This window comes from Schistocerca piceifrons, chromosome 3 (assembly GCF_021461385.2).
Source record: "Schistocerca piceifrons isolate TAMUIC-IGC-003096 chromosome 3, iqSchPice1.1, whole genome shotgun sequence".
In the NCBI taxonomy this organism is placed as follows: domain Eukaryota; kingdom Metazoa; phylum Arthropoda; class Insecta; order Orthoptera; family Acrididae; genus Schistocerca; species Schistocerca piceifrons.
In genome coordinates, this window is record NC_060140.1 from 914707280 (window position 1) to 914733589 (window position 26310).

The 26310-nt window shown below is 39.5% G+C and overlaps 1 protein-coding gene across 1 annotated transcript in view; it reads left to right on the forward strand.

The window, feature by feature from the left end:
* The window catches only part of LOC124789205 (cuticle protein 2-like), a 62388-nt gene extending 44031 nt beyond the window's left edge, over nt 1-18357 (forward strand). Inside the window, exon 3 of the mRNA XM_047256499.1 lies at nt 18279-18357. Coding sequence (XP_047112455.1) covers nt 18279-18357 — 79 coding nt within the window. The remainder of the gene's footprint in view (nt 1-18278) is intronic.
* Nucleotides 18358-26310: the final 7953 nt, after the last annotated feature.

Below are 26310 nucleotides of genomic sequence, written 5' to 3' on the forward strand. Positions count from 1 at the left end.
GGTTAATTATGGTACCATAAACCAGTCATTATCTAGTGGGTATATGATTTAAATGCAGGACATTAATCTTTGTTCATCAATTTCAGAAAGGAATGATGATTCTAAGAAATAAATTTAACATAAATGGGAATTTCACCTACGGAATAAACGAAAGGAGATGCAATAACTTTATGAGGAAGAGTAAATGGATCAGGATTAACAAACATTAACAAGAATATACTATACTCATCACAGAATAGCAGTCTTAACTAATTTTTTCTTTCAGAATACAAGGTGATTGATGCAGGCTGTCAGACTGAACTACACATCTTAGTTTTAGTGATGAAATATGCTAGAGATAAGGAATAGTTATGTAATGAGTAATGAAGTGATTTTTTGCAGATGATAGTGAATACTGATGAATAATGATGAAGGAAATGGTATTATGAATAATGAAGTTTTTCTTTACAGGTGATGATAATGGTGAAGTTATGATGATATGGATAATGAAGTTTTCTTTACAGATGAGGATAATGTTGAAGTTATGTATTTATGCTATGTAGTTATTTAAGTATTTGTTGCAGTTTGCTTTGACAGCAGGTGTTACATTGCATAGTAGGATGACTGAAAGTTTTGGAAAGGACAGCTATGGAACACATTTTTATACACACTTCACTGCCTGTTAATTCGAAGTTCACTACTTTTCAGCATAGTGTGCGTTTCTTCTTTCAGGTCAATAATCCGTTTTTGTATTTTTTCCAGGAGAAGCTTTTCATGATACTTACTAAACCTGTTAGTTATTATACCTGTTCTAGTACTTGCATTTTTATTTTTTACCCATTTGTGTCTATCGCTTATAAATGTGATCACATGTACTGCCTTGTTACATAACCTTGCTACAGCTGACTCATGACGAATGACGTTACCTATCTTCATTTGCTGCAATAGGTCAAAAGCAAATAGTGTTATGTTTCAGCAATTAATTATCGATCCCAACGCAAGCATTGCTAACAAAAAAAAAAAAAATATAAAATGTATTAACAGTCCCAAATAGTGATACCAGTTTGAGAAAATTCTGAATAATACTGATTAGCTCTGAATAGTATGTCACTTGAGTAATGACCTCTTAATGAGACAAAAAAAAATCGTATATATTTAAAATAATGCTTTGTCACTAGTTAATAACTGCCACTGTTTATTGTAATGAGACTACTTATAATGCCCATGATTATTAATGCTATGACTGTAATTAACTGATTTTTAATAATGACTTCGTAATAATCTGAATAATACTGAATGATGATTTTATTCAATACTTGCTGGCCACTGAGTGCCAATAATTAATGTCACTCCACGAATTGTTATTAATTATGCCATTGATTAGCTCTTGTTTCCAATGTTGATACTTTGTAATTTGAAATGAATGTGACTGTTTAATAATGCTTTGTAATTAATTAAGGCTAATAATTCTTACTATATTGTAATGACAAATGATCAATTAATTAACTGTAATTAGACAAATGATTAATTAACGACAAATGATTAATTAACTGTAATTAGACAAATGATTAATTAACTGTAATTAGACAAATGATTAATTAACTGTAATTAGACAAATGATTAATTAATGACAAATGATTAATTAACTGTAATTAGGAGAAGGTTAATGATTCTTGATTATACTCTGTAACTGAAAAGAATGCGATTATTTCATAATGCTTTGTAACCAGGAAAAGAAGGCTACTGATTCTATGTACAACAATTAATGAACATTTTTCTGTAATACTACATACTTGGTACAGAAATGTTCAATAACTGGGCTATGAATGCCACAAACTACTAATTAAGTCTGTAATTATCAATATTATGTGACTTGATGTCCTTCACCTCATAAGCTAACTACCCTGAATTACTGCAATGTCCATTTGTCCTGTTTATCCTAGTGATCATGGAGCACTATCTTTGGTTTTGCACTAATTCTACGTTGGTGTGCCTTGTAAGAGTGTGGTGTTGACACGACATGCTGTCCACCACCGTGAGCAATGAAGACGTTATTATGGTCCCACTGTTTGGTGTACCTAATGTACTGCCAAAATGAAAACATGGAACATTACTACGACAGTTCAGTGTCTTTGCTACACTGATAAATTCTGATGGGAAAAGATCTTCAAGTTGTGTCACTTGGTGTTGTACTTCTGTGGAAAGATATGGACTTTCAGAGCAGCTGTGTGCAATCTAAAGTGCTACAACCATGATGCAATCCTTCCCTTTCCTATCCTGATTCTTGTCACATAAAGAAAAAATTTTTTTTTGGTAACATCATTTATGTTCATAGGTTATACATTTTTCGATTCGCTGAACTCCAATGCGAATACACTTATGTCACTTGTCAACACAATATTTTTTTTTTTTTTTTGCCAGTCTGTTCATTTGTTCTGAATATGCTAAAGAATTTTCAGTGCCTGTGCACTTTATTATCTGTCAAATAATTTGTATATATTTTTTTCTGATTTGCTACTATGTTTAGTATTCACATTTTGTCTTTGTCTGATATATTTTGTACTTAGTGCGTGTGCACAACATTTACTTTATGTACTACATCTAATTATTCTTGCCAGTCTGTTTATTTGTTCTGCATATGCTAAAGAATTTTTTCAGTGCCTGTGCACTTTATTATCTGTCAAATAATTTGTATATACTTTTCTGATTTGCTACTATGTTTTGTACTCACATTTTGTCTTTGTCTGATATATTTTGTACTTAGTGCGTGTGCACAACATTTACTTTATGTATTACATCTAATTATTCTTGCCAGTCTGTTTATTTGTTCTGCATATGCTAAAGAATTTTTTTCAGTGCCTGTGCACTTTATTATCTGTCAAATAATTTGTATATACATTTTTCTGATTTGCTACTATGTTTTGTATTCACATTTTGTCTTTGTCTGATATATTTTGTACTTAGTGCGTGTGCACAACATTTAAATATTCTGTAAGTTGCAGAATTTTGTTAATTAAAGAAAAATTTGGCCGCGCTTGGCAAGTCCAAATGACTCACCATCGCTGCCAAATTTTTGCCCCCCCAGTGGAGGGTTATGAAACACGTATGTAACGCAGCAGCGATGGCGAGGCATTGTAGCATCTGTGACCAGAGAGTTTGCGCTTGACCGCGCGAGTGTTGCGAGCGGTTCTGAGTAGTAGTCGTTGCTCAGTCTGTTAGTAGCTGTAGGCCAGTAGCAGTAAGTCTGTCGTTGCGAGTCTGTCAGTTCAGTCGTTGCGAGTCTGTAGCTCTGTCTAGTTGAGAGCAATACTCAGTCTGTAGTCGTCATGCAGAGCGGTCGGTCAGTAGTAGCAGCCCAGTGCGGTTGTGTGATGTAGGCAGTCGGCAACACTGGTCAAGATGAGGAATAAGGTATACTGTTAATTAATATAATCATTAGATAATAAAAAATTTTATTTATTGTAATTATTCTCCAACAAGTCTCCCAATAATAATTTTTTATTTCAAAAGCATTTTTTCAAAAATTTAATTTTTTATTGAACTCAAGATTTCGTTGCACTTCACATTTCATTCCACTTCTTTTGAAGAAAAATTCCACTAAAATCACAAAAAAAGAGAATATTATTATTTGCAATGCAGTTCCTCCAAGCGGTGCGCAACAACAAGAGCAGATATGTGACATCCATTTATTCTGAGGTAAGACTTTAATTCTGATTGTTTTACACAGGGCCAAAGACCGATATTTCGGTTTTATTGAATTTTCTTGTCACTGAATGGACTTTAATTTTTTGAAGGATTTATATTTGAGTCAGATTGCGAATTTCACATTTTTGTTGCCATTGTCAGTACATTTGATTGTGGGCAGGTTACGCATAGAGCCATGTCCATCAGCATCTCTAATTAGTATCGTCCTTTTTCTTTTAAAAAAATTTGTGGGGAGGTTACACTTGGCTCCCATTTCTATTGAGTATTGTCATTTCTTTTTCTTTTAAAATTACGGTGGGAAGGTTACAAAGTTCAGTTAAGGTATTCATAGCTGCCTACAATATTTAGATTACACAAGCTCAAATTAAGAGTGCGAGTTTTGTTACCGTATTTTAGCTTACCTGTGACTGCAGCTCAGCTTGGTACGTACTAAATTTGACTATTGTTAATTGTTCAGAATCATATAATTCAAGATCAAAGTTAAATCTCTTATTTCTAAATTGCGTGGATTCAAGTAGCTCTTGAAATGATTGTTGAGGTAGTCCAAGACTAACTGTATTTTACTGAATTTCGATGTGCTTCAGAAAGAAAGCTCACTATTAACTTCAGTCACTTAATTAACTTTCAATTTTCCGGTTTTATTAATTCTTTTGCTAAATTAAGTCAGAGTGTAGCCAAATTTATTACTTCTGACAAACTTTCAGTTTTCACACTACACACGTCAACCTTCAGTTGCCACGTTTCTAGTGCTAATTATATGTGTAATAACCTTTCTTCTTCAGTTGCTATAGTAATTGTCCATAGGACTGGCGACCGTAATTTCTCCCAAATCTCAAATGTCTAATTACCGCTAGTAAATTGTTAACGTAACGACCGCACATTTACTTTCTTTATTAACTTTACCCCTTTTTCAAAATTAATTTCCACCAGTTTCATTTGCATTTTTCCTTTAATTTAGATGTAATCCTTTCCTCCCTCTTTACCGACAAATTAACTTCGGTGACGATTGCTTTTTCCCAAATTTCCATTAGGTGCACGCAGTTTAATTTTTCACTGTCATTAAGGTTGATAAGTGAGGGGGAGGTTACACGTGGCGACCTGGTGACAGGACAATCTAGGGATTTGAGGTTGTTCTGGACACGAATTTTGCTTTGTGCAAATCTCGTAACGAAGTACTAGTTACGAAATGGTCGATATGTCAGCGAGAATATTAATGTGAGGAATCCTAATTAGATTTGAGATTTGGCATTTATATTGAAAATTATTAAAATCAGTGGAGGCAACAATTACCAAAATTTGGTAGAGTTGAATACGGAACAATCGGTCGAACAGTGGGAAACGCGCACCGCGGTACCCATTGTTCAGGGGCAGGCGGCTAGCATGAAAGACGCGACCGCCGAAACGCAACAAAGTGCAGAAATGGAATTCCAAACTTTAGAAAATGTTTCGGAATCGGAAGTGAAAATCAAATGTGAATCCCTTGATGACGAATACGGGGGGACAATTAAAGAGGAAGCCGCTACGGAAGTAAAACCGGTAGTTTCCGGGAATGTAACTGATTTATTGAATGTTTTGATTAACGAAATCACGAGGCAGTCTGAAAAAATTGAACGGAAGCTAGACAATCAGAACAAAGCTATTAATGTTGTTAACAACAATGTTGGAGTTGTTAACACAAAAGTTGTTAAAATCAAAGAAGATATTGTTGTGATTAATACCGAAATCGGTAATCTTAAACAGGAAACGATAGGCGTTCAGGCGGAAGTTGCGAGTATAAATACTCGTTTTTATTCCGAAGTTAGCAGAATCGAGAAAAGTGTAGGAGAAGCAGTTGCTCCGATCACCGAGAATAAGGTGACGGAACAAATTCAATTAATGAAAAAAGAGGATCAAAAGAAGGTGGAAACTTCAAAGGCTTTAGTGTTCGAAGTAGATATTAAAGTGAGGAAGCAGGCTAATACCTGCGAAGAGAAAAAGAGGGAAGTGGAAACGCTTGCGACAACCACTTGCCAAGTTATTACGAGAGTGTCGGAATTAGAAAAGAAACTTGACGAAAAACGGAGCTATGTGCCAATCTGTGAACATAGTTCGCAATGGCTGACGTAAGAGGAGCGGTTCGACCCCTTTAAAAAAGGTGGTATACACGCGACGGATTTCATTAAAAATTGTGAAAGAGTTTTACCCAGATCATGGACTAAGGAGAGAAAAATTAATGCGGTTATTGGTGTGTTGGCTGGTGATGCCAAGCGTTGGGGCTTAAACCTAAACATCACGAACCTGACTTTTGACGAGTTTAAAAATTTGTTTCTGGCTGAATACTGGTCAGAGCAAAAACAACAAAGTGTCTGGCGCGAATTTGTCGTATCGAGGCCTTTCGATGCGATTCGCGCGGCTTGATGAAGGAGTTTTGCGAGGGCTGGATGCGCAAGATGAAATATTTACGTGATCGCCGCACGGAATCCGAAATAGTCTGGGAACTCTACAAGAAGCTTCCAGATGATACAAAACGCTACGTAGGAAGCAATTACAGGACAATCAATGATTTCCTGGAAAGAGTTGAGGACGAGGACAATTGGCGCAATAATCGCGACAGTGGTAGAGGCCGTGGTAACAACAACGGGTACCACAGCAACCACAACAACGATAACTATAATGCATACCGCAATCTTGGCAGCAATAACAATAGTGGTTCGGGCCGTAATGACAATCGGTACAACGCAAATAATAACAGGAATGACGGAAACCAGTATCATACTAACGTGATACGGGCTTCACAGGATAGTAATAACGCCAGAGGGTGCGATAAGCCGCCTCAGCAGCGTCCGGGGAGCAGATCTGCTGGGACGAGACAGGGAAACCATTAGCCGCGCCGGTGAAGGGCCCACCGGGCGTGGAGAAATTTTGGAGGCCCAATAACAGGAGAAAACCCAGGTGTCGTCGTTATGAAAATTCCGTATGGAATATTCAACGGCGGGAGAGTGTGCCATTGTTAGGAGAAAGGAGTGCGTCCACAAGTAATAGATCAGCTGTAGACACGGCGGTAGAAAATACATTCACTGTCAGTGAGAACAATTTAAGTAGTGTTCCCGAAAACGATTATAAAGTGGCAACACCCACAGCGGAAATGAAGATTGAGTTTAAGAATGATTCGCAATTGTTGAGAGAAGATCAGATGTCGGATAACACGTTAGTCATTGAGCGAGGGGATGCATAGAGGGATGAGGTCTGGTTAAGGCAGTTCGGTCGCTTATACGACGATCTAAGAGATTATAGGGACCTGTACGGGAGAAGTGTTTACTGGGAGCGCGGGCAGGATTTGCCGCGTCTCGTCCCTCAGGAAGATAGTATTTGTGAAGTGATAGAAAGTTCTGGCCCTAACCGGCAGACTTTACTAGAAATAGTTGATGTTAATGGGGAGCACGAGCAAGATTCGTCGTGTTTCGTCCCGCAGGAGTTGGATGTTGAAGTAGTAACGGAAAGTTCTGGCCCTAACCGGCAGGCTTTACCGAAAGTTATAGCGGTAGAAGTAGCCGACCCATCCGACGCAAACCTCCAGTTTAAGCAATGCGAGAGTATTAAAGAGAAAGATTGCGAAAATTTTAGTCATAGCCGGACACGATTGGTAGAAAACCACATAGATTACAGCGTGTATGAGGTTAGAGCTGACATTATACGGTCGGACGAAAGCAGTGTGGGTTGCGCAGATCTAGAGGAAGTAATTGCAGATACTACTGGGCACATTCCTCCAGGTAGATTGGCAGATGAGATGAATCTGGCCAAAGAGGAATCAACGAAGGTGACAATTAATGAATTGATAGCAAAGCAACACTCACTAGTTGACGACTTACAGGAAAAGGTTTCGGTATTGGAGGCGAAGCTACAGACTAAGCCTCAGGACAAACGTGTTGAAATTAAAACTGTATGTGAACAGAGGCTGAAAAGGCCGCCAGATAAGCCGGATTTAGGATCAAAGCCGGACGGTTTTTTCTGGAATAACCTGGATATAGACGAGGATTTACTGTGGGAAAATAAAGAAACAGTCGAGGACAAGTGTAAAAATGGTTCAAATGGCTCTGAGCACTATGGGACTTAACATCTGTGGTCATCAGTCCCCTAGAACTTAGAACTACTTAAACCTAACTAACCTAAGGACAGCACACAACACCCAGCCATCACGAGGCAGAGAAAATCCCTGACCCCGCCGGGAATCGAACCCGGGAACCCGGGCGTGGGAAGCGAGAACGCTACCGCACGACCACGAGATGCGGGCAAGGACAAGTGTAGACAGATAGTAGTGTCTGTTAATATGCACGACCTACTACTAAACGTGTTGATTGACACCGGTGCAGAATTAAGTGCTGTATCTGGGAAAATATTTGAGTTACTGAAAGACAGACCTGGCACCGTAGTTATGCCAGTAACAGGAGTGAAAATTATCGGTGCTACTGAGAAGGCCAGTAAACCGGTCACAAAACAGATTCTTGTCAACTTCGAAATATGTGGGGCACGACTTGAACAAGAGTTTGTCGTCGTGCCAGACTTTACGGAAGTAATTATCGTGTTAGATTGGCTATTAAAGTACCGTGCAGTGATTAATTGCAAAAGCAAAACTTTGATATGTACGTCACAAGATAAAACAACAGTAGTTAGTTTTGACGAGGCAGGAGACGGTGTGCATAGGCAATACCAGCCTATACACATTGTTAACTGGCCGGATGCTATTGACGTAGGTATGAATTTGAACTTCTATAATGTGAGGAATCTCGGCATTGACAATAATGTAGAAAGTGAATTGGAAAGTATTGTAGACGGTATGTCAAACGTAACACACGAACAAAGACGAGGCCGAATTTGCCGTACCTATTGCCATCACAACCATAGGGCATGGGCAGATATGTAGCAGAATTTGAGAGAATTGTGAACACCTTAAGACATGAATCTACGGGAATTTGTCCAGAGGAAATCCTGTTAGATGGCAGACGTAAAAGTTTTGTGGAAGAGATCATCAAATTCCCTCCACGGATTGACATTAGTATCGGTGTGAAAAAAGATCGTTTGCAAGAAATAATGAAGCTAAAAGCCGATGCTCGCTTACATCGTCATGACGCTAAAGCGCGTTTTGCTAAGTTTGCAATCTGAGACTTTGTACTTGTAAAAGCTCACAAGAAATCGAGCGAAATGGACAATGAAATCTCTAAATTTAAGTTTGTTTGTAATGGACCATATAAAGTCATCGGTGTACCTCGCACAAATGCTTATTGCTTACAGTATCCAAGCTCTGGAAAGCTATTAGGTATACCGAACATTGCAGACCTGAAATTGTACCAACCAAGGATTGATTAATACCACAGAAAGGGTAATTTGTACAGTATGTAAATATAGAGTGTAAGATTTAAGGATGTGCCAATTGCCATGCTTTTTCCTGACCAAGAGGACATTAAAGAAGTTGTAATTAATAAGTAATTAATTTTACTAAATGATTTAAGGGAGAGTGATTATTTGTCAATTGAAAAATCCAAGCTGCTATTTTAAGTTTTCAGCTGAGTCACAGTAGATTAAGGAATGTAAATATGATTTTGTAACTAGCTGTAAGATTTCATAAAGATGTGATTTACTAGTCATTGCCGATGTACTTAGACGCTGTTTTAAGTTTCAGGCTAGTACATGCGTATGATGATGGACAGTGTTGAGTTATCCACTGTGGTAGTGTTAATGGACTCCTTGAGATTAGTCGGGAGTGAGTTTTTCCGAAAGAATTCAGTGAAACGGACGTTCTGGAAATGCCGTTACACAGGCGAGTGAGATCAAGCGTGCCGCACAGGCGGGCGCAACACTACTGGCGAGGCGGAGCCGCTGTCGGCTCTTGTGCCGCTGTCGGCATTCTTTGTACTTGCGAGTTGTTTTTCTTCCCGGACAGCTGATGTGAAAGAATTTTGCTGTCAATATTTATGTTTTTGTCGATCTGCTGTATATTATTTTCTTGCTTAGCGTTAAGTGGACTCTCATGGCGAGAGTATTAATTATGAAAAGGTTATATAAAATGTGTATTCTATGTAATTAATTATTAATTTGCGTATTTTAATGTACCTGTTTTTTATGACCATGTACTCTGGTTAATTTTGTAAATAGAATTCCATTTCTTGATACTGTTAGGAATTTTGATATTTTGGATAGCTAAACCATTTTCTATGTTTTCTATGAATTTTAACATGTTGTCAACCTGTTTTCTTTTGTGTAAGATGACAGAGTGGAATAAGATTAGGAGTGTCTCAACTCAATTATTATGGCCTAAAAATTGGTTTATGGTTAATTAGCCTAATGCTAAACTTTCTTGATGTTTTGAGCGTATGCATTTCCGCTGGTTTTTTTTTCCTTTTTGGGACATTTTCTGAGTCTGTTTAGGTTACACGAACATCCTCAGACAATGTGGGGCACGTGTAACGCCGGAAATGCATATCCTCCTATTTCCATCTGTTGTACTGTAATTTTTTTTCCTTGATTTGTTACCTCAAGATATGAAATTTCTGTGTCTCTATAATATACTGTAATTGTTTTACTATTTGTATATATTTATGCATTTATGTCGATTTATAATTGGTTTGTTTTGTGAATATTATTTGTATTTATACGCTTGGTCTGGCCTAGGGAAAACTATGCTATCGAACGAATACATCGATAGGTCGTGTGGAGAACAAAAGTGTTCAGGATCTTTGGTAGTGGGAACTCTGTCGCGTGGAGCGCGGGAAGAGGGGGAGTCTGCCTGGAGTAGCGAGTGGAGCAGGTGTGTTGTGTGACGCTCCCGCGAGTTGCCGCGCTTTCGGGGTTGGGCAGCATGTAATTGCGCTCGACTTGCTATGAAAGTTTCTGACACGGTCTCGCGGACGGGAAGCATTAGCATTAGCATCAAGAGCCCTTTTCGCCTGGTGACCGTGTCTAGAAGAAGGCGCGCCAACATCCAGCTTCTGCAACAGCGACGGCCGACAATGAGCGACTGTCGCCAGCTCCTCGATCGACGGCTTCAAACCTTCAATCAACCAACAAGGAAGACTGGAAGCACGTAAAGTTTTAGAACTGTATGGCAGACCTCAACTTTTCAAACTGTTCAAATCACAAAATTACAGCAACGTAGCATGAACCTTTGTTGCTCATTGTCCCAATTGCATTACCAAGCAGGGTCCCTTCCTTTTCCGGAATGAACCCGAGTGTCGTTGAAATTCAAACGCCAGCATCATTCGATTTCACTGCTTTAATTTCAAAGTTCAGTTAAGGTATTCATAGCTGCCTACAATATTTAGATTACACAAGCTCAAATTAAGAGTGCGAGTTTTGTTACCGTATTTTAGCTTACCTGTGACTGCAGCTCAGCTTGGTACGTACTAAATTTGACTATTGTTAATTGTTCAGAATCATATAATTCAAGATCAAAGTTAAATCTCTTATTTCTAAATTGCGTGGATTCAAGTAGCTCTTGAAATGACTGTTGAGGTAGTCCAAGACTAACTGTATTTTACTGAATTTCGATGTGCTTCAGAAAGAAAGCTCATTATTAACTTCAGTCACTTAATTAACTTTCAATTTTCCGGTTTTATTAATTCTTTTGCTAAATTAAGTCAGTGTGTAGCCAAATTTATTACTTCTGACAAACTTTCAGTTTTCACACTACATGTGTCAACCTTAAGTTGCTACGCTTCTAGTACTAATTATATGTGTAATAACCATTCTTCTTCAGTTACTATAGTAATTGTCCATAGGACTGGCGACCGTAATTTCTCCCAAATCTCACGTATCTAATTACCGCTAGTTAATTGTTAACGTAACGACCGCACATTTACTTTCTTTATTAACTTTACCCCTTTTTCAAAATTAATTTCCACCAGTTTCATTTGCATTTTTCCTTTAATTTAGATGTAATCCTTTCCTCCCTCTTTACCGACAAATTAACTTTGGTGACGATTGGTTTTTCCCAAATTTCCATTAGGTACACGCGGTTTAATTTTTCACTGTCATTAAGGTCGATAAGTGAGGGGGAGGTTACAACTGGACGTTAGTGCCTATTGGTAATGTCTAATGAAAATAATTTCTAATTTTCTATAATTTTTATGTAATTTCTTTGACGTTTAAGGTCTGTTCAATTTTTGATTGTATGTTGTTAATCATAAACATCCTTTTTATTAAGAATATTGTTTGATTTTTCTCAGGTGGTGGGCTGGACTGCCCAGACAGTTAACCACAGCCCTGTTCGGTACTTTCTCAATGTGTATAGTTCGTTGAGTTAGATGTCATTATTTTCCAAGGCTCTCTTTAATGAGTTCTTGATATCAGTTACCTATGGGCGAAAGAAATATAGAGATCGCACATATTACCAAAAGAAAGGAAAATATACACAAAAGCAATATGTTTGACATATTTGATATGTTTGACAACAAAATACGTCTCTGATATTTTGAAGAACGATTTTTCTCATTTATAGTCATATGAGAATGTGCTAGAAAGTGTATAAAATGGATAGAAAGCCTGAAAAAGTTCTATGAAGACTTAAAAGTAAAATATAAGTAAGGGCTAAACAATCCAAGACTACTTACACGTAGTTATAAACCCATTCCAACTTCCATAACATGTAGTCTATAGCATTTATTATGTATTATTTATAGATAAGTGCTATAGGACCGCTGATGAAGAGCTTGTGCTCAATATTGGTCCGGTACAACACAAAATATAGAAACAATATAGCCTTGTTATTAAACACAAAAATAAAAAATTTTCATCAATTGATCTTTATTATTGAAGACTCATGTTGCAACCTTCCTGTATAAAAATATAAAAATGATAATTTTTTTTAAATTTCTTATCTCATCGAACTTTTGACGTAAGCAGCGCTAGTCTTGTTGAGTAAGATGTCACTATTTTCCAAGGCTCTCTTTAATAAGTTCTTGATATCAGTTAGCTGTGAAATCAATCTGAAATATTCTTATCTCATGATGGTGTCGCCAGATAATGCTGTCTATATACCTGCTCGTAAATGGCTCAGCGTAGTGCAATGCTGGCGTATCTACTAATACTGGACAACATTTGTCTGTGATCTGAATCATTAGAAAAACTGACTTTGCTTATTGACACAGCTGCACAGTTGGTCGTCTGATTACTAAAGAACACATGACTATGATCTGTGAAAATTTCTGAAATATTTAAATAAATGACTGGAATAGGACTGGTAATGACGTAAGGCAAAATTATTCCTTCCTTTTTTGTAGACTGGTAAAAATTAAATTCTGAAAACCTTTTACATTACAGTATTGATAAATATCTGCAATCCATTATATGAAAAATTGAATATTACAAATCTGGGTCAACTGGTGCTGACGAATCACAAAAAGATTGAAAGAAATTCATATTAACATCTTAGATAAGTGGATAAACTACGCGCATGCCAATAAAAATAATAAAATTTACCTTACAGTACATGGCTATGAACTGCGCTGTACCAGCGACAGATTACAACTACACTGTAGCAGTGATCGACTGCAACTACTGCCCAGATTGCTCTGACCTGCGACTCTATTGCAGCAAAGATATTTTCTGTCGCAGACAGCGCGTGAGCAATACATCGAAATTACATTTGCTCCAGCAGGGTGGTGAACCCCTTACAATGTAAACGAACGCAATGGATGACAACAATGTTACTTGAACGGACGACACACCACCTCACAGGGCCATACTGCGTTTACGACTTCCTACTGTGAGCCAGAGCGCCGCCGATACGAATGTGCGGTGTCAGCAACATATTTCTATATGGACAATATGGAGACAAACGCACCGCATATGCTTCAGTGGCTGACTAGCGACATCCTATACAGCGCGTTCCCAAGACTTCTGGCCAGTAGTCATGATACCCTTCCTGAGCACCTACATTCCCACCATTAGTCTTGGTTAATCAGTGTACCAGTTAACTGCTTCACTTAGAACTGTTAGCAGGGTCAAATATGTCACTTCCAAGACTACAGGGACCGAAATTTCTGTATTAAGGTTCCATGTACTGGAGATAGTGATGAGCATGCTAAGTGTACCAGTATACTATCTTGTCAACAGTGATTACTGTTAGTTCACAAGAGCGCTAAAAAATAAAGAAAAGACACATCTGTGGGACACATATTTCCAGCTGTTGCGAGTGCAAAACAGTCACAATGGTAACTTACGGAACACATCGAAATTTGTAAGAAGCTAACACAGAACAAGCAATTTTTATAAATTAGTAAAATTAGCAAATTATCTCGTCAATCTTTGATAGTTTGTCAGCAGAATTTGCACTCACCTTTTATGGCAGTTTCAAAATCCAAGCCCAAGTTGAAAGAGAAGATTCATTGTGTCTTGTCTGTACCATCAATATGTCGTCGGAAACTCAAAAGGTCAAGAAAAAAACTTAATTGTCTTTACGACTGTTCATGAAGGTGCAAAATCTGATGCTGTAGTTAGTACTCGTACTTCTGTATTTATAGGTAGAATTGTTCGGTTATTTACGTACAGTAATCGAAACGAGTCATTCTCTAAATCTTCTATTTCAGTTATGTAGGGATCAAATTCCACGGCTATAAAATCTGAATATCCATAGCTTCAATATCGTTGCCGTCCAGCTGTTTTAATTGTAATTATTGCATCTACTGAGGAGGACTGCTAAACTGAGTGGACGTATTACTTAGCGTAGCGTGTGGGTAAACACTAAGACAGCAGAGACCAAAATAACGAAGAGCTTAAGAAAGATATCAGACTAATTATGGTGCAGACAGAAAGTCTGGACATAAAGGGTCTACTGCTGTTACCAGTGACCTGCGTAATTGAATTAAACTTCTCGGTTTCCAAGCTGCGTCAGTTCGAATAAAATTCTCTCGAACTTTTTGATGGCTATCTCCGCCATCGTCGTCCGGAGTAAAAGCATTGATTTCCGGGGCTGTTCCCTTCCTTTTGTTGTTATTTCATCCCCCTCTCCCCATATGGGCGGGGCGGGCTGTAAGCGGCACAACATTTCACTCTTCAGCCAAGCGAATTAAAAAAAGTTGGATTGGGGAAATAAAATTTGTAGCTGTTTTTGTATTTTAAAATAAAAATCAGACAGCAAAAAAACGAAAATATATACATTTTAAAAACACATCACAGAATGGTGAAATTCGTCTCTTAAAAAAAAGGAAAATACTGAACAACTACATTTGTACTTACATACGGAGGAACCTGTACTGGATGAGAAGTATCGTGGTAGGAGAGAATAGGTTCCATACGTAAATACATACATATATTAATCCTTGTTCCATAGATCATGAATACGACATTTCGTAATGATGTGAATCGTGTCACTTTAACATAAGTTTACTTTAAAGAAAATAATTAATTAATTAATTTTTTTTACAGTTACTACATCATATCTAAGAATTCATCTATTGAGGAGAAGGAGTTGTCATTCAGAAATTCTTTTAATTTGCTTTTAAATGTTGGTTGTATATCTGTCAAACTTTTAATACTATTCGGCAAATTACCAAAGATTTTTGTGACAGCATAATTCACCCCTTTCTGTGCCAAATGGGATTTAATCCAGAATAGTGGATATCATCCATTCTTCTAGTGTCGTAGCTATGCACTTCGCTGTTATTTTTGAATTGGGATGGGTTATTAATGACAAATTTCATAAGTGAATATATGTATTGCGAAGGTACTGTGAATATCCCGAGTTCTTTAAATAAATATCTGTAATGTGATCCTGGTTGGGCCCCAGCTATAATTCTGATTACACGCTTTTGTGCAATGAATACTTTCTGTATTAATGACGAATTGCACCAAAATATGATGCCATATGAAAGCAGTGAAGGAAATTAGGCATAGTAGGCTAATTTACTGATATGTTTATCACCAAAATTTGCAATAACCCTAATAGCATAGGTAGCTGAACCTAACCATTTCAGCTGATCATCGATGTGTTTCTTCCAATTCAATTTCTCATCAAAGCACACACCCAGAAATTTTGAGTATTCTACCTTAGCGACAGACTTCCTTTCATAGTCTATATTTATCAATGGTGTTAAGGTTTTTACTGTACAGAATTGTATAAACCGTGTTTTCTCAAAATTTAGTGAGAGTCCATTTGCAGAGAACCACTTAATAATTTTCTGAAAGACATTATTTGCAATTTCCTCAGCTGATTCTTGCTTCTTGGGTGAGTATCATCAGAAAAAATAATTAACTTTGCATCTTCATGAAAATAGAGTGGCATGTCGCTAATATATATTAACGACTTGCCACTCTACATTCGTGAGGTGGTAGGTAGTAAGTGAAGCGGATGGTGGGAATACAGACTGTGGAAAAGACAGGGGGTGAGGAGGAGTATTAGTGTGTGGAGACGGTAGTGGTACAAGAAGAAATGGATAGGGGAGGGTGGAGAGGGAAAGGAGAGAGGCGTCCTGATGTGGAATGGGATGAGTGTGGAAAGGTTAAAGTTGGTAGGAGTGATAAATACCGGGGCAGAACTCATTGTCTGGGAGTCGTGGCTGGCACGTTTTTCCTCATATGTAGGCACGATTGCAGCTTCTGGCACCAATCAGAGACGACTGAAAGGACGCGTGGGCGGAAGGTGAGTGGCGCAGATGGAAGCAGCTCCGGCCCGTCGTGGGACCGAGTGACGTCAGGCGGCGCGAGGGGCCGGCGCCACGTTTGAAACTGCCGCTCCCGCCTCCCTACAAGCGTTAGGCATCCGCCTTTGCTTCCTTTCGATATCAAAAGCCCGCACTCCATGCTCTACTAAGTGTGTACCACTGGTTTCTGTTAAAATAATTGCTGCTCATTCTAATCTATGCCGCCTCCTTTATAACGGAATCCCAGTATGTTGGCGCATGGGCCAAAACTCGTATTTTGAACCTGTATTTCGTGTCCCTTTTCCACGCAATCCTTAACTGTGGACGACTTTTCAAGCTCACCTTGTTTAATACATCGCTTGTGCTCGGTACAACGCTCTGCGATTGTGCGAAGTCTGACCTATGTAGATGCTGCCGCAATAGCGAGGGACACACGAACACCTATGTAGTCTTCAACAGGTGCAGCATATCTCGTATCATGGCGAACCGGAACACTGGTCTCAGTCCATGTCTCCGCAGAACTCGTCCTAACTTGGTGTTCATTGCTCCACGGAATGTCAGGAACTCTTCCTCGGTGACACCTGAAAGCGTTTGCAATGTCTTTCTTGCTATACAATTTTCTCTGAACACCTGGTTGATTAGTTTTGGGAGTAATACCTGGAGCACATAGTTAAATGAAAGTGGAAAACCGACCATAGGAAATCTTAAGAAATGGTGCAAACATTTAAGTAGTTTGCTGCAGAAGGATATTAAATATTCAACCGATAGATGAACTAGAGAGTGAACACAAACAAACACACACACACACACACACACACACACACACACACACACACACACACACACACACGCACACACAATATCTGTGCAGAAGATTATGTAGCAAGGCATAGGCTATGAAGTGTTTAGAAAAATATGAGAATCATTTAATTTAACAATGGAAACAGAAACGGAGAATTTAGGGACGGAACAAGATTAGAATTTGAAATACAAATAACGAAGAAAGTGGTAACTCTTTCCGTGAAATTATGTAAAGCAATTAATCAAATTCATTTTTTCTTCGGGCCACTCAGACAACACAGATTAACAGTAAAATTCTTCGAACTTCATAATGACTTTGTCGAGGTATAAATAAGAATTTAGCTGTTCACTACCAGTCGTAGTTTGTGGACAGTAACGGACAATTACGATTTTTTCACAAATTTTACTGCATTCGTTTCTGATGAGGATTTACCTTTTCTAAAGTACAAAAGGTGTATCCTTAGTGACAATTCCTGTTAGATATTGGCTCGTTTGTGGTAAGACTGTCAGAGTTATTTTATGAGTATCTGAAAAGTCATCGATCCTTATGAATGATGAAAGTAAACCGTATTTCACACTGTTACCATTACAACACAGTATTCGTTTCACAAGATTATATGTCTAATACCAATATGTACTCCGTTATTTTATACAAGACCGGCATTGGCAGTTCCAGTCGGCAAGCAAGCAACGTTCGACCCTCAACGTTGGGACAGGCGGTTCAACTCAAATGTACACCAGGAAAAAACTAATTTAGTCTCCTTGTGAAATTGTGAGGGTTTGGGAATTACCAAGTTAACCTCAAGTTCAGAATATCTGGGGCAGGGTAGTACCTCAGTAGGAGAAGAATGAAGTACGAAAGTGGATAAGGTGGATATGACTAGTATTGGCAATCACTTGATTTATTTGCAGATGATGTATAAATCCAGTCAAGATAGACCTACTGGAATTTGAGCTACCTCCACCCAAATACCCCCCATAATCACACTGGAACTTGCTTCAAATGAAAGTGATAAAATCTTTGTTTTTGTTTTGAGGAACGGAATGTAGCAGTATCCAAATAAATAATTTTGCACCAAGTAGTCTATTTCCAAAGACAGATATTTTTCCACTAAAGGAATTTCATTTCACACACAGTCTCAAAATTGATTGAGTTCCTACATTCACTGTGTTGTGTACCAGGCAAGAGGTACCCAATTATCACCCTGAGAGGCCTCCAGCGCAGAGGCACAACTACATGCAGAAACCACCACGGTTTTAGGAAACAGCGGTCATGCGAGACACAGCTGGCCCTCGTTGTGCATGATATACAACACGCTCCAGATACCGGCTCCCAGGTTGATGCCATATGACTTTCGAAAGGCGTTCGACTCAGTTCCGCACTGTCGCTTGCTCCAAATAGTGCGCGCTTACGGTCTATCCGATGGACACATGCGGTTGGATAGAAAGTTTTCTAACAGACAGAGAGCAGTATGCCATCTTGAATGGGGTGACTTCAACAGAAACAAGCGTAACTTCAGCTGTGCCCCAGGGCAGCGTAATAGGTCCGCTGCTTTTTACGATTTACATAAACGATCTGGTTGATGCAATTGACAGCGGCATTAGATTGTTTGCCGATGATGCTGCAGTCTACAGGAAAGTAGTATTACACGAAACTTGTGAGCAAATCAATGAGGATTTTCAAAAAAATTGTTCAAATGGCTCTGAGCACTATGGGACTTAACATCTATGGTCATCAGTCCCCTAGAACTTAGTACTACTTAAACCTAACTAACCTAAGGACAGCACACAACACCCAGTCATCACGAGAGGATTTTCAGAAAATAAGTGCATGGTGTAATTACTGACAGTTATCTCTCAGTATTATTAAGAGTAACCTACTGCGTATAACAAGGTGGAAATCATCATTAATGTACGAGTACAAAATAAATGCCCAGTCTTTCGAAGCGGTAACGTCCGTCAAGTATCTAGGTGTGACTATTCGAAATGATCACAAATGGAACTATCAGATTACACAAGTAACGGGTAAGGCGAACTCTAGATTGCGGTTTATTGGTAGAACCCTGAAGTGATGCAGTCTTTCAACAAAGGAAACAGCTTACAATACGTTAGTTCGTCCAGTCTTCGAGTATTGTTCGTCTGTATGGGACCCTTACCAGTTGGGTCTCATTCAAGAGATTGAGAAGGTCCAAAGAAGAGCAGCAAGTTTCGTGACTGGTACATTTAGCCATCGCGAGAGCGTTACAAATCTCATAAAAAGTTTGAAGTGGGATACATTTGCAGATATACGACGCGCTAAACGAAAGGGGCTGCTCACTAAATTCCGAAATCCGATCTTCGCCGCGGATGTAGAACATATATTACTACCACCAACTTTCAAATCGCATAATGATCACCATTCAAAGATAAGGGAAATTAGAGCTCGTACTGAGGCGTTCAGACAGTCGTTTTTCCGTCGTGCGATCCGCGAGTGGAACGGAAGGGGGGGTATTACTCGGGCGCGAATTGTGCCCTCCGCCACACACTGCTTGGTGGCTAGCGGAGTATGTATGTAGATGTAGATGTCTGGCGTCTCTCAGTGTCATTCGCCACCTTCCAGGTGGTGCTCGCAATCACAAACTCCTTCCTGCTTCTGTACGACCTCCTCCACACATTGTATACGTCTACCGATAGTGTGGACAGCCACCATAGAATGCGCTGTCAACAATGGACTACATCGCTTCCGCCTTGTACTGGCCAACCTGGAAATTTTTCCGCCGACAGGCACCGAAGCGATACAGGCGGCGAACACCCAGTCACTCATCAGTAATTAGACAGTTGAGTTCAGTGCCTGCAGCCTGGTCACTACAGTACTCTGAAGACTGTTTTCCGGCTTAAGAGTCACTATTTATGGAGAATTAGAGCCTGTAACAGAATGGCTGAGACATTACATTCAGTTATAATGACGAGATTGTAGATTGCCAAGAGACATCAAAGTAATAAGGTGCAGTCAAATGAAAATCGAACACACGCCACAACGGAACCACTGTATGGTTCCAGTCAAAAGTAATAACCACAAGCGCTGAGACATTTATCCCGCTGGTATAAATTCCTGTTTCATAGAACGCGGTCAGCTACTAAGAAATCCACAACCGCAGCCGCTATTGCACTTCCTCGTCTGACTGAAACAGATGCCCACCACAGACGTGAAAATCGGGTCTAGTGAAGCAGGGGATACAACCCGTCGGCTTTGACCAATGACGTCAGAATTGGCCAGAGAGCATTTGTTACAAAGATGAAAGAGCTGACAAGACTGTTCAGGAATACGAGAGACGAAAAATATAGTTGACATATATGAAGGCAAGTAGTATGTTCACGTTAAGGATATCACGTGTTTGTATCGTATTATTTCTGTGGAAAATGAAGGGGGAAAAACGGATGGAAATATTGGCAGCATAGAATACCTCTCGTCACATACATATGGGTTGTATCTCGAACCGCATACGAACTGTATTGGTTAACTGTAGTACGGGATACAAGTTTAGCATACGTCGATTTATTCGTTTTCGTTTGGATTAATATCCTGTTGTTTAGTTGAACTATATAGGTCAACTGAAGCACGGGATACAAATTTTACATGTGTTGTTTCTTTCACCTCCGCTACCACTAATAGTCTGTTCTTACGGAGATAGTAGTACTACCGATGGCAGAAGGAGCTACATACATAATATTTGTATCCCATACTTTTGTTGACCTGTGTATATGTACACTTCTAAGGAAAACGTGTAAATGGACGTACGTTACATTTGCTACCTGTACCTCAGTTGAACTACGCGAAGTGGCAATAAGACGACACATATACAATTTGTATCCCTCACTTCACTATGGGGTACAGTTTCTTTTTCGCCTTCGATGCTAATAGCGTCGACTGAAAGTTATAGTTTTGATCACAGCAGTGACAATAGTTCAAATGGTTCAAATGGCCCTGAGCACTATGGGACTTAACATCTTAGGTCATCAGTCCCCTAGAACTTAGAACTACTGAAACCTAACTAACCTAAGGACATCACACACATCCATGCCCGAGGCAGGATTCGAACCTGCGACCGTAGCAGTCATGCGGTTCCGGACTGAAGCGCCTAGAACCGCACGGCCACCGCGGCCGGCAGTGACAATAGTATCCCATCCTTTAGTTGAGCTATATAGCTATACACAACACTTGTATCCCGCTCTCCAGTTGACATATATAGGTAAATCTCATCAATATTACATATGTCGTGCTTTTCGAATAGGTAATATCAGTGAAGGAAAGGACGGGACACAAATGTTAGTGTGTCGGGCGTTTCGCCTTTAATATTGCTGGTACAGATTCGAAAAAATGGTACTGATACTCAAACGAAAGAATATCAACAGCTGCGAAATTTATATTACGTACTGGGGTACAGGAAAACGTACGTAATGGTGTAATACAACAATGAAATACGTCAAAATATTCAAATGCAGTAAAATAAAAAACGGAAAACTGAATTTACCACATCACATACCCACATACACAACAAAACACTACGAAAACACTCCTTGACACACACACACACACACACACACACACAAACACACAGACACACACATTCACCCCCCACCCACCATCCTAATGTGGAATTACCTAACATATTTCGGACGGTACGTTTGCCCAACATGTTTAACAAAACATTTAAACGGGCAATATGTTTGGGGAATACTACGCCTCCATGAATATTCGTCTAAATGACTGTGAAGCGTGGAAATCCGGCGTTTCCCCTTCCCTACAAAAGATTTCACACCTGAACAATATCCCCCCTATGCTGTTTGTGCAAGCCCCTGTAGATAATGATCTAAACTCAATATTGTGATTAACTACGAGATGCTGATAACCCCTTTTCCCTAAATCCTTACACGAAGAAAAACCATCTGAAATTACAATGGAACCCTCTGCAACGTGATCTTCAATTGAGCTGACCAAAACTTCCTTCCTTCGATTGGGTACTACTTTAAACACTACTTCGTAACACTCTTGGGGGACCTGAAACTACAGCCCCCACAAACCCATAATCCCCGGAGATTCCCCCCTCCCCTCCCCCAAGGGCCACCCTATATTTCATGTATTCCCTCTCTCAAGGCGAGCTTAGATTTTTCGTACCACGTCCCTCGTCTAATGGACCGCCACAACCGATCTTTGCTGCAGGGCCATACGAATAAGTCATGAGTACGGTGATGAGATACACTTGTGAGGCGCATATGGTCGCCGCACTCGCGACATCGAACATACTCGGCAACAAGACCACGCATTTGTAAGAAACAAATCGTGGCCAATATGTCTATGCCCATAGCCTCCCTCAAATCATCCAGGTTCAGCGGAACACATAAATCCATACCTACAAACGAAAATGAGATACTGAAAATTGTTCTAAAATAAGAAACTAAGCTGGCCGCGGTGGTCTAGCGGTTCTAGGCGCTCAGTCCGGAACCGCGGGACTGCTACGGTCGCAGGTTCGAATCCTGCTTCGGGCGTGGATGTGTGTGATGTCCATAGGTTGGTTAGGTTTAAGTAGTTCTAAGTTCTAGGGGACTGATGACCACAGATGTTAAGTCTCATAGTGCTCAGAGCCATTTTTTTAAGAAACTAATGGTCCAAATTACCTGCTCCTCTTATCCTTTCTCTGTCAATATTTCTTAGTGCTCGTACAGTGTTCACCCCAGCTGTAAATCCTAATGCCTTCAGAACTTTACACTTCACACTGTTCCCCTGGTTGTAGGTTGCTATTGCATCATAAATGCCAAAGTGCAGTGTTTTTATGCTTACAAACACCCTTTTAGGAATCACTTTCCAAATCAAATTGTTTACGCTCTCATTAGGATTCTGCGTCTTTCCGTGTAGACATTTGTGTAACAATTCTGGCTATGCTAAGTCATGAAAAATTGGTTTTATTGTTCCCTCCTGATTCTTGTACATACTGCATATTACCCGCTTTACACAAGAAGTATAATACTACCAACAACAGGCACAACACTGAACTAATTCGAAACGGTAGACAGCAAAGAGACGATGTTCCGCGCTCTTATTCATTGTAGTATCGCAACTTGGTATTAGTGGTAATTTTCTTTTCCCTACGTTCTTCCTCTTCTTATATACACGGTTACTAAAACGTGGCATCGTAACCAGAACAAAAGTGTACGACAATATTAAATGGAGCAACAAGATGTTCGAAATTCTGAGGAAAATAGGAGTAAGCTGTAAGGAAATACGGGTAATATTTGTCACAGAAAACAATGTAGCCAACCCTTGCACACTCGCTGTATGCGTAACGTAAGGCGCTATATGCGTAACAGGCCGAGAAAATCCCAAGCAGTTCGCCAGTACACAGTATCAATACTAGGAATAAGAAGAACCTACATAAAGGCCTAAAACCACTTACCTTGGTCCAAAAAGGGGTCCAAAATTCAGGAACACACATTTTCAATAAATTGCCAGCAACCATTAAAAACTTGGTTTCAGATAAAGCACGGTTTAAACAGAGTTTGTAAGACTTTTTGAAAGGCAACTTCTTCTACTCCATAGATGAATAGAGTGTGTTAAGCCAGCTTAAGTAAAAATATCTGTTACATTTCAGTTTTGACAACACTTAGTCACAACAGTCAAGATTAGGTATTTTGCGTATGATAAATTTATTAATAGTGTATAACAGTGTTGCATTCAATCAGTGTGTTAATTCTGTAAATATTAGCTATCCCAGTTCACTGCATTGTATTAGCTTATTTTCGACTAACTCCTGACATATGATCAGGGTAGTAAGTATTAATTTCAAATGTTTTATGTTTTTATGCCATACTTTCTGACATGTTCCACACCCACGAGAATCATCTCATTTCTTGTGTCTATGGAACGAAAACTGAATCTAATCTAACGTAAAGCGGGGCAGAATGCGGCTACTCTGGAATATAGTTGAGGCGTATGCAGTGCTGCCAGACCGTGACTTTTAAGACGCGCCGCTGGTGCTGGGTGTGTCGCCCTGGCCGACCTCCGGATACTCCCTGTGGCACCCGTAGGTCATGGAAACGAAACTGCAAAAGGAGGTCCTGCCATCAATTACTTTCTCTGTGAGGGTAGCAATTTCCCAGTGACACACCTTTCGCCTTTCAGTATCACGTACCGGATACAGTACAGTTGACGAAAAAACGGGGTAATTTCTGTTCATTCTTCAGTGCATAGAGCTGGAAAGGGAATGCTCTTAAAGATCCGGAGCCATCTCAAATGCGCAACGTAATAAATTCAGCCGTGAGGGAGATTCAAATGGCTCTAAGCAGTATGCGACTGAACATCTGAGATCATCAGTCCCCTAGACTTAGAACTACGTAAACCTCAACAACCTAAGGACATCACACACATTCATGCCCGAGGCAGGATTCGAACCTGCGACCGTAGCAGCCGCGTGGTTCCGGACTGAAGCTCCCAGAACCGCGCGGTCACAGCGGTCGGCCGTGAGGGAGGCTGATACCAAGCTGTAGAGAATCGGAAAATCTCTAACGAACTAATGATGGACATCGTCTAAAAATACTCTTGTCCAACGAATTCTTGACTATTGCCTTTTGTTGTGGAACCCGCGCAAAGACGCATTAAGGCGCCGACGATATTCAGAGAAGATCTGCACGATTCGTCATGTAATTAGTATAAACGCCAGGAGAGCGTCATAGATATTTCCCAACAAAAGCCTGTAATGGTACTTGAATTACGCTACCATTACGGCACCTCTCCTGAACCTCTCGATACCAGCTATATTCTACTGTGTTTCTGTTAACTACTTAACATATTTCTGAGACAACACTCAGATTTGATTTCATTTGTGATACATCGATATGTGTATATAGCAATGATATTATTCTTATGTGTATTCTTTCTTTTGTCATTATGATCTTTGACGTACTTGTAACTCTGATTTTTGGGCGCGTAAGCGATTATCAGTTAGTTGTTAGAGAGTCGGACCTTGAAAAAGTCAAGCCCGACCACTGCACGTACTCCAAATAAATACAGCTACACATACACTAGACTTTCGTATTTATTAAGACACAAAGGAATTGCAGACATTGGCTGCGAGTGGACATAGATTGAAATCAGTAGGGAAAGTTGAAAATTTGTGCTGGACCACTAAGCCATTCGGACGCAGTGGTCATTGCAATTCTGGGATTCGCTATGCACACCTACCAGGTCACCTGGTATCTGCCTAGTAAGTCCTTGACACCAAAACATTTACAATGAAATGAACACCCTCAGCTGCTTACAGGCGGTGATATACGTCAACGTCTACGAACTGTGACTATACCCATATTTTCACCTCTTCGTCCGAAGCAATCCGACGGCGACGAATGTCTTTCTTCACCGGTCCAAAAACTAAGGGGGGGGGGGGGGGGGAGGCAAGGATGTTTCGACTACCCTGCCGAAGTTTCGCTAGGAAGTCCTTACACATCCTTACTGCAGTCCCGGACTCACCCCAACCCATTCCCATATTTATGGAGCTCTGAAGACAGACATACGTGTCCATCCATTTGCTTCGGACGCCTTGATACAATCATGGTTCCGTAGGCAACTACAAACATTTTTACATGAAAGCACTGATCGCTTTGTCTCACACTGGGACAAATAATAAAGTCTTTACTTACTTTTCCTGCATGTATCTCGTTTTCATTTGACTGTCATATTTTTAGAACAATTTATGTACAATCTGGGCAGTTAAGCCATTCCGTCTAGTACTTTGAAACACAAGGGGGTCTTTTTACCATGGAAGGTGTGATACTTGTAAATCAACTGAGTGTATTTAGTGTCTTAACGTTTACTTGTCTAGAAAATGGAAATCTATGTTGGTTTCAAATAGCTCCTATTTAAAGATGTATTTAACTTGTAACTGGTTTTTGATACTGCTTCTACTTTATTTGTTTTGACTTACTGATTATTGGTGTGTAGTAGAGAATTAACGTAACAGATAGAACATTAAATACAGTATTGTCAACAGTTTCTCGATTTCAACGACTTTAAATTTCAAGAGAATATTTCTTCCAGATCATGATGCACCTTGGAACGTGTTTTCGCATTTGGGAAGAAAATAATTTTCTGGATTAATCCTTGTAATCTGAGAAAAGGACAGCAGCATATAAAACAGTGAATGCCATTGTTATATTCTGAGCGTCTATAGATATTACATTATGC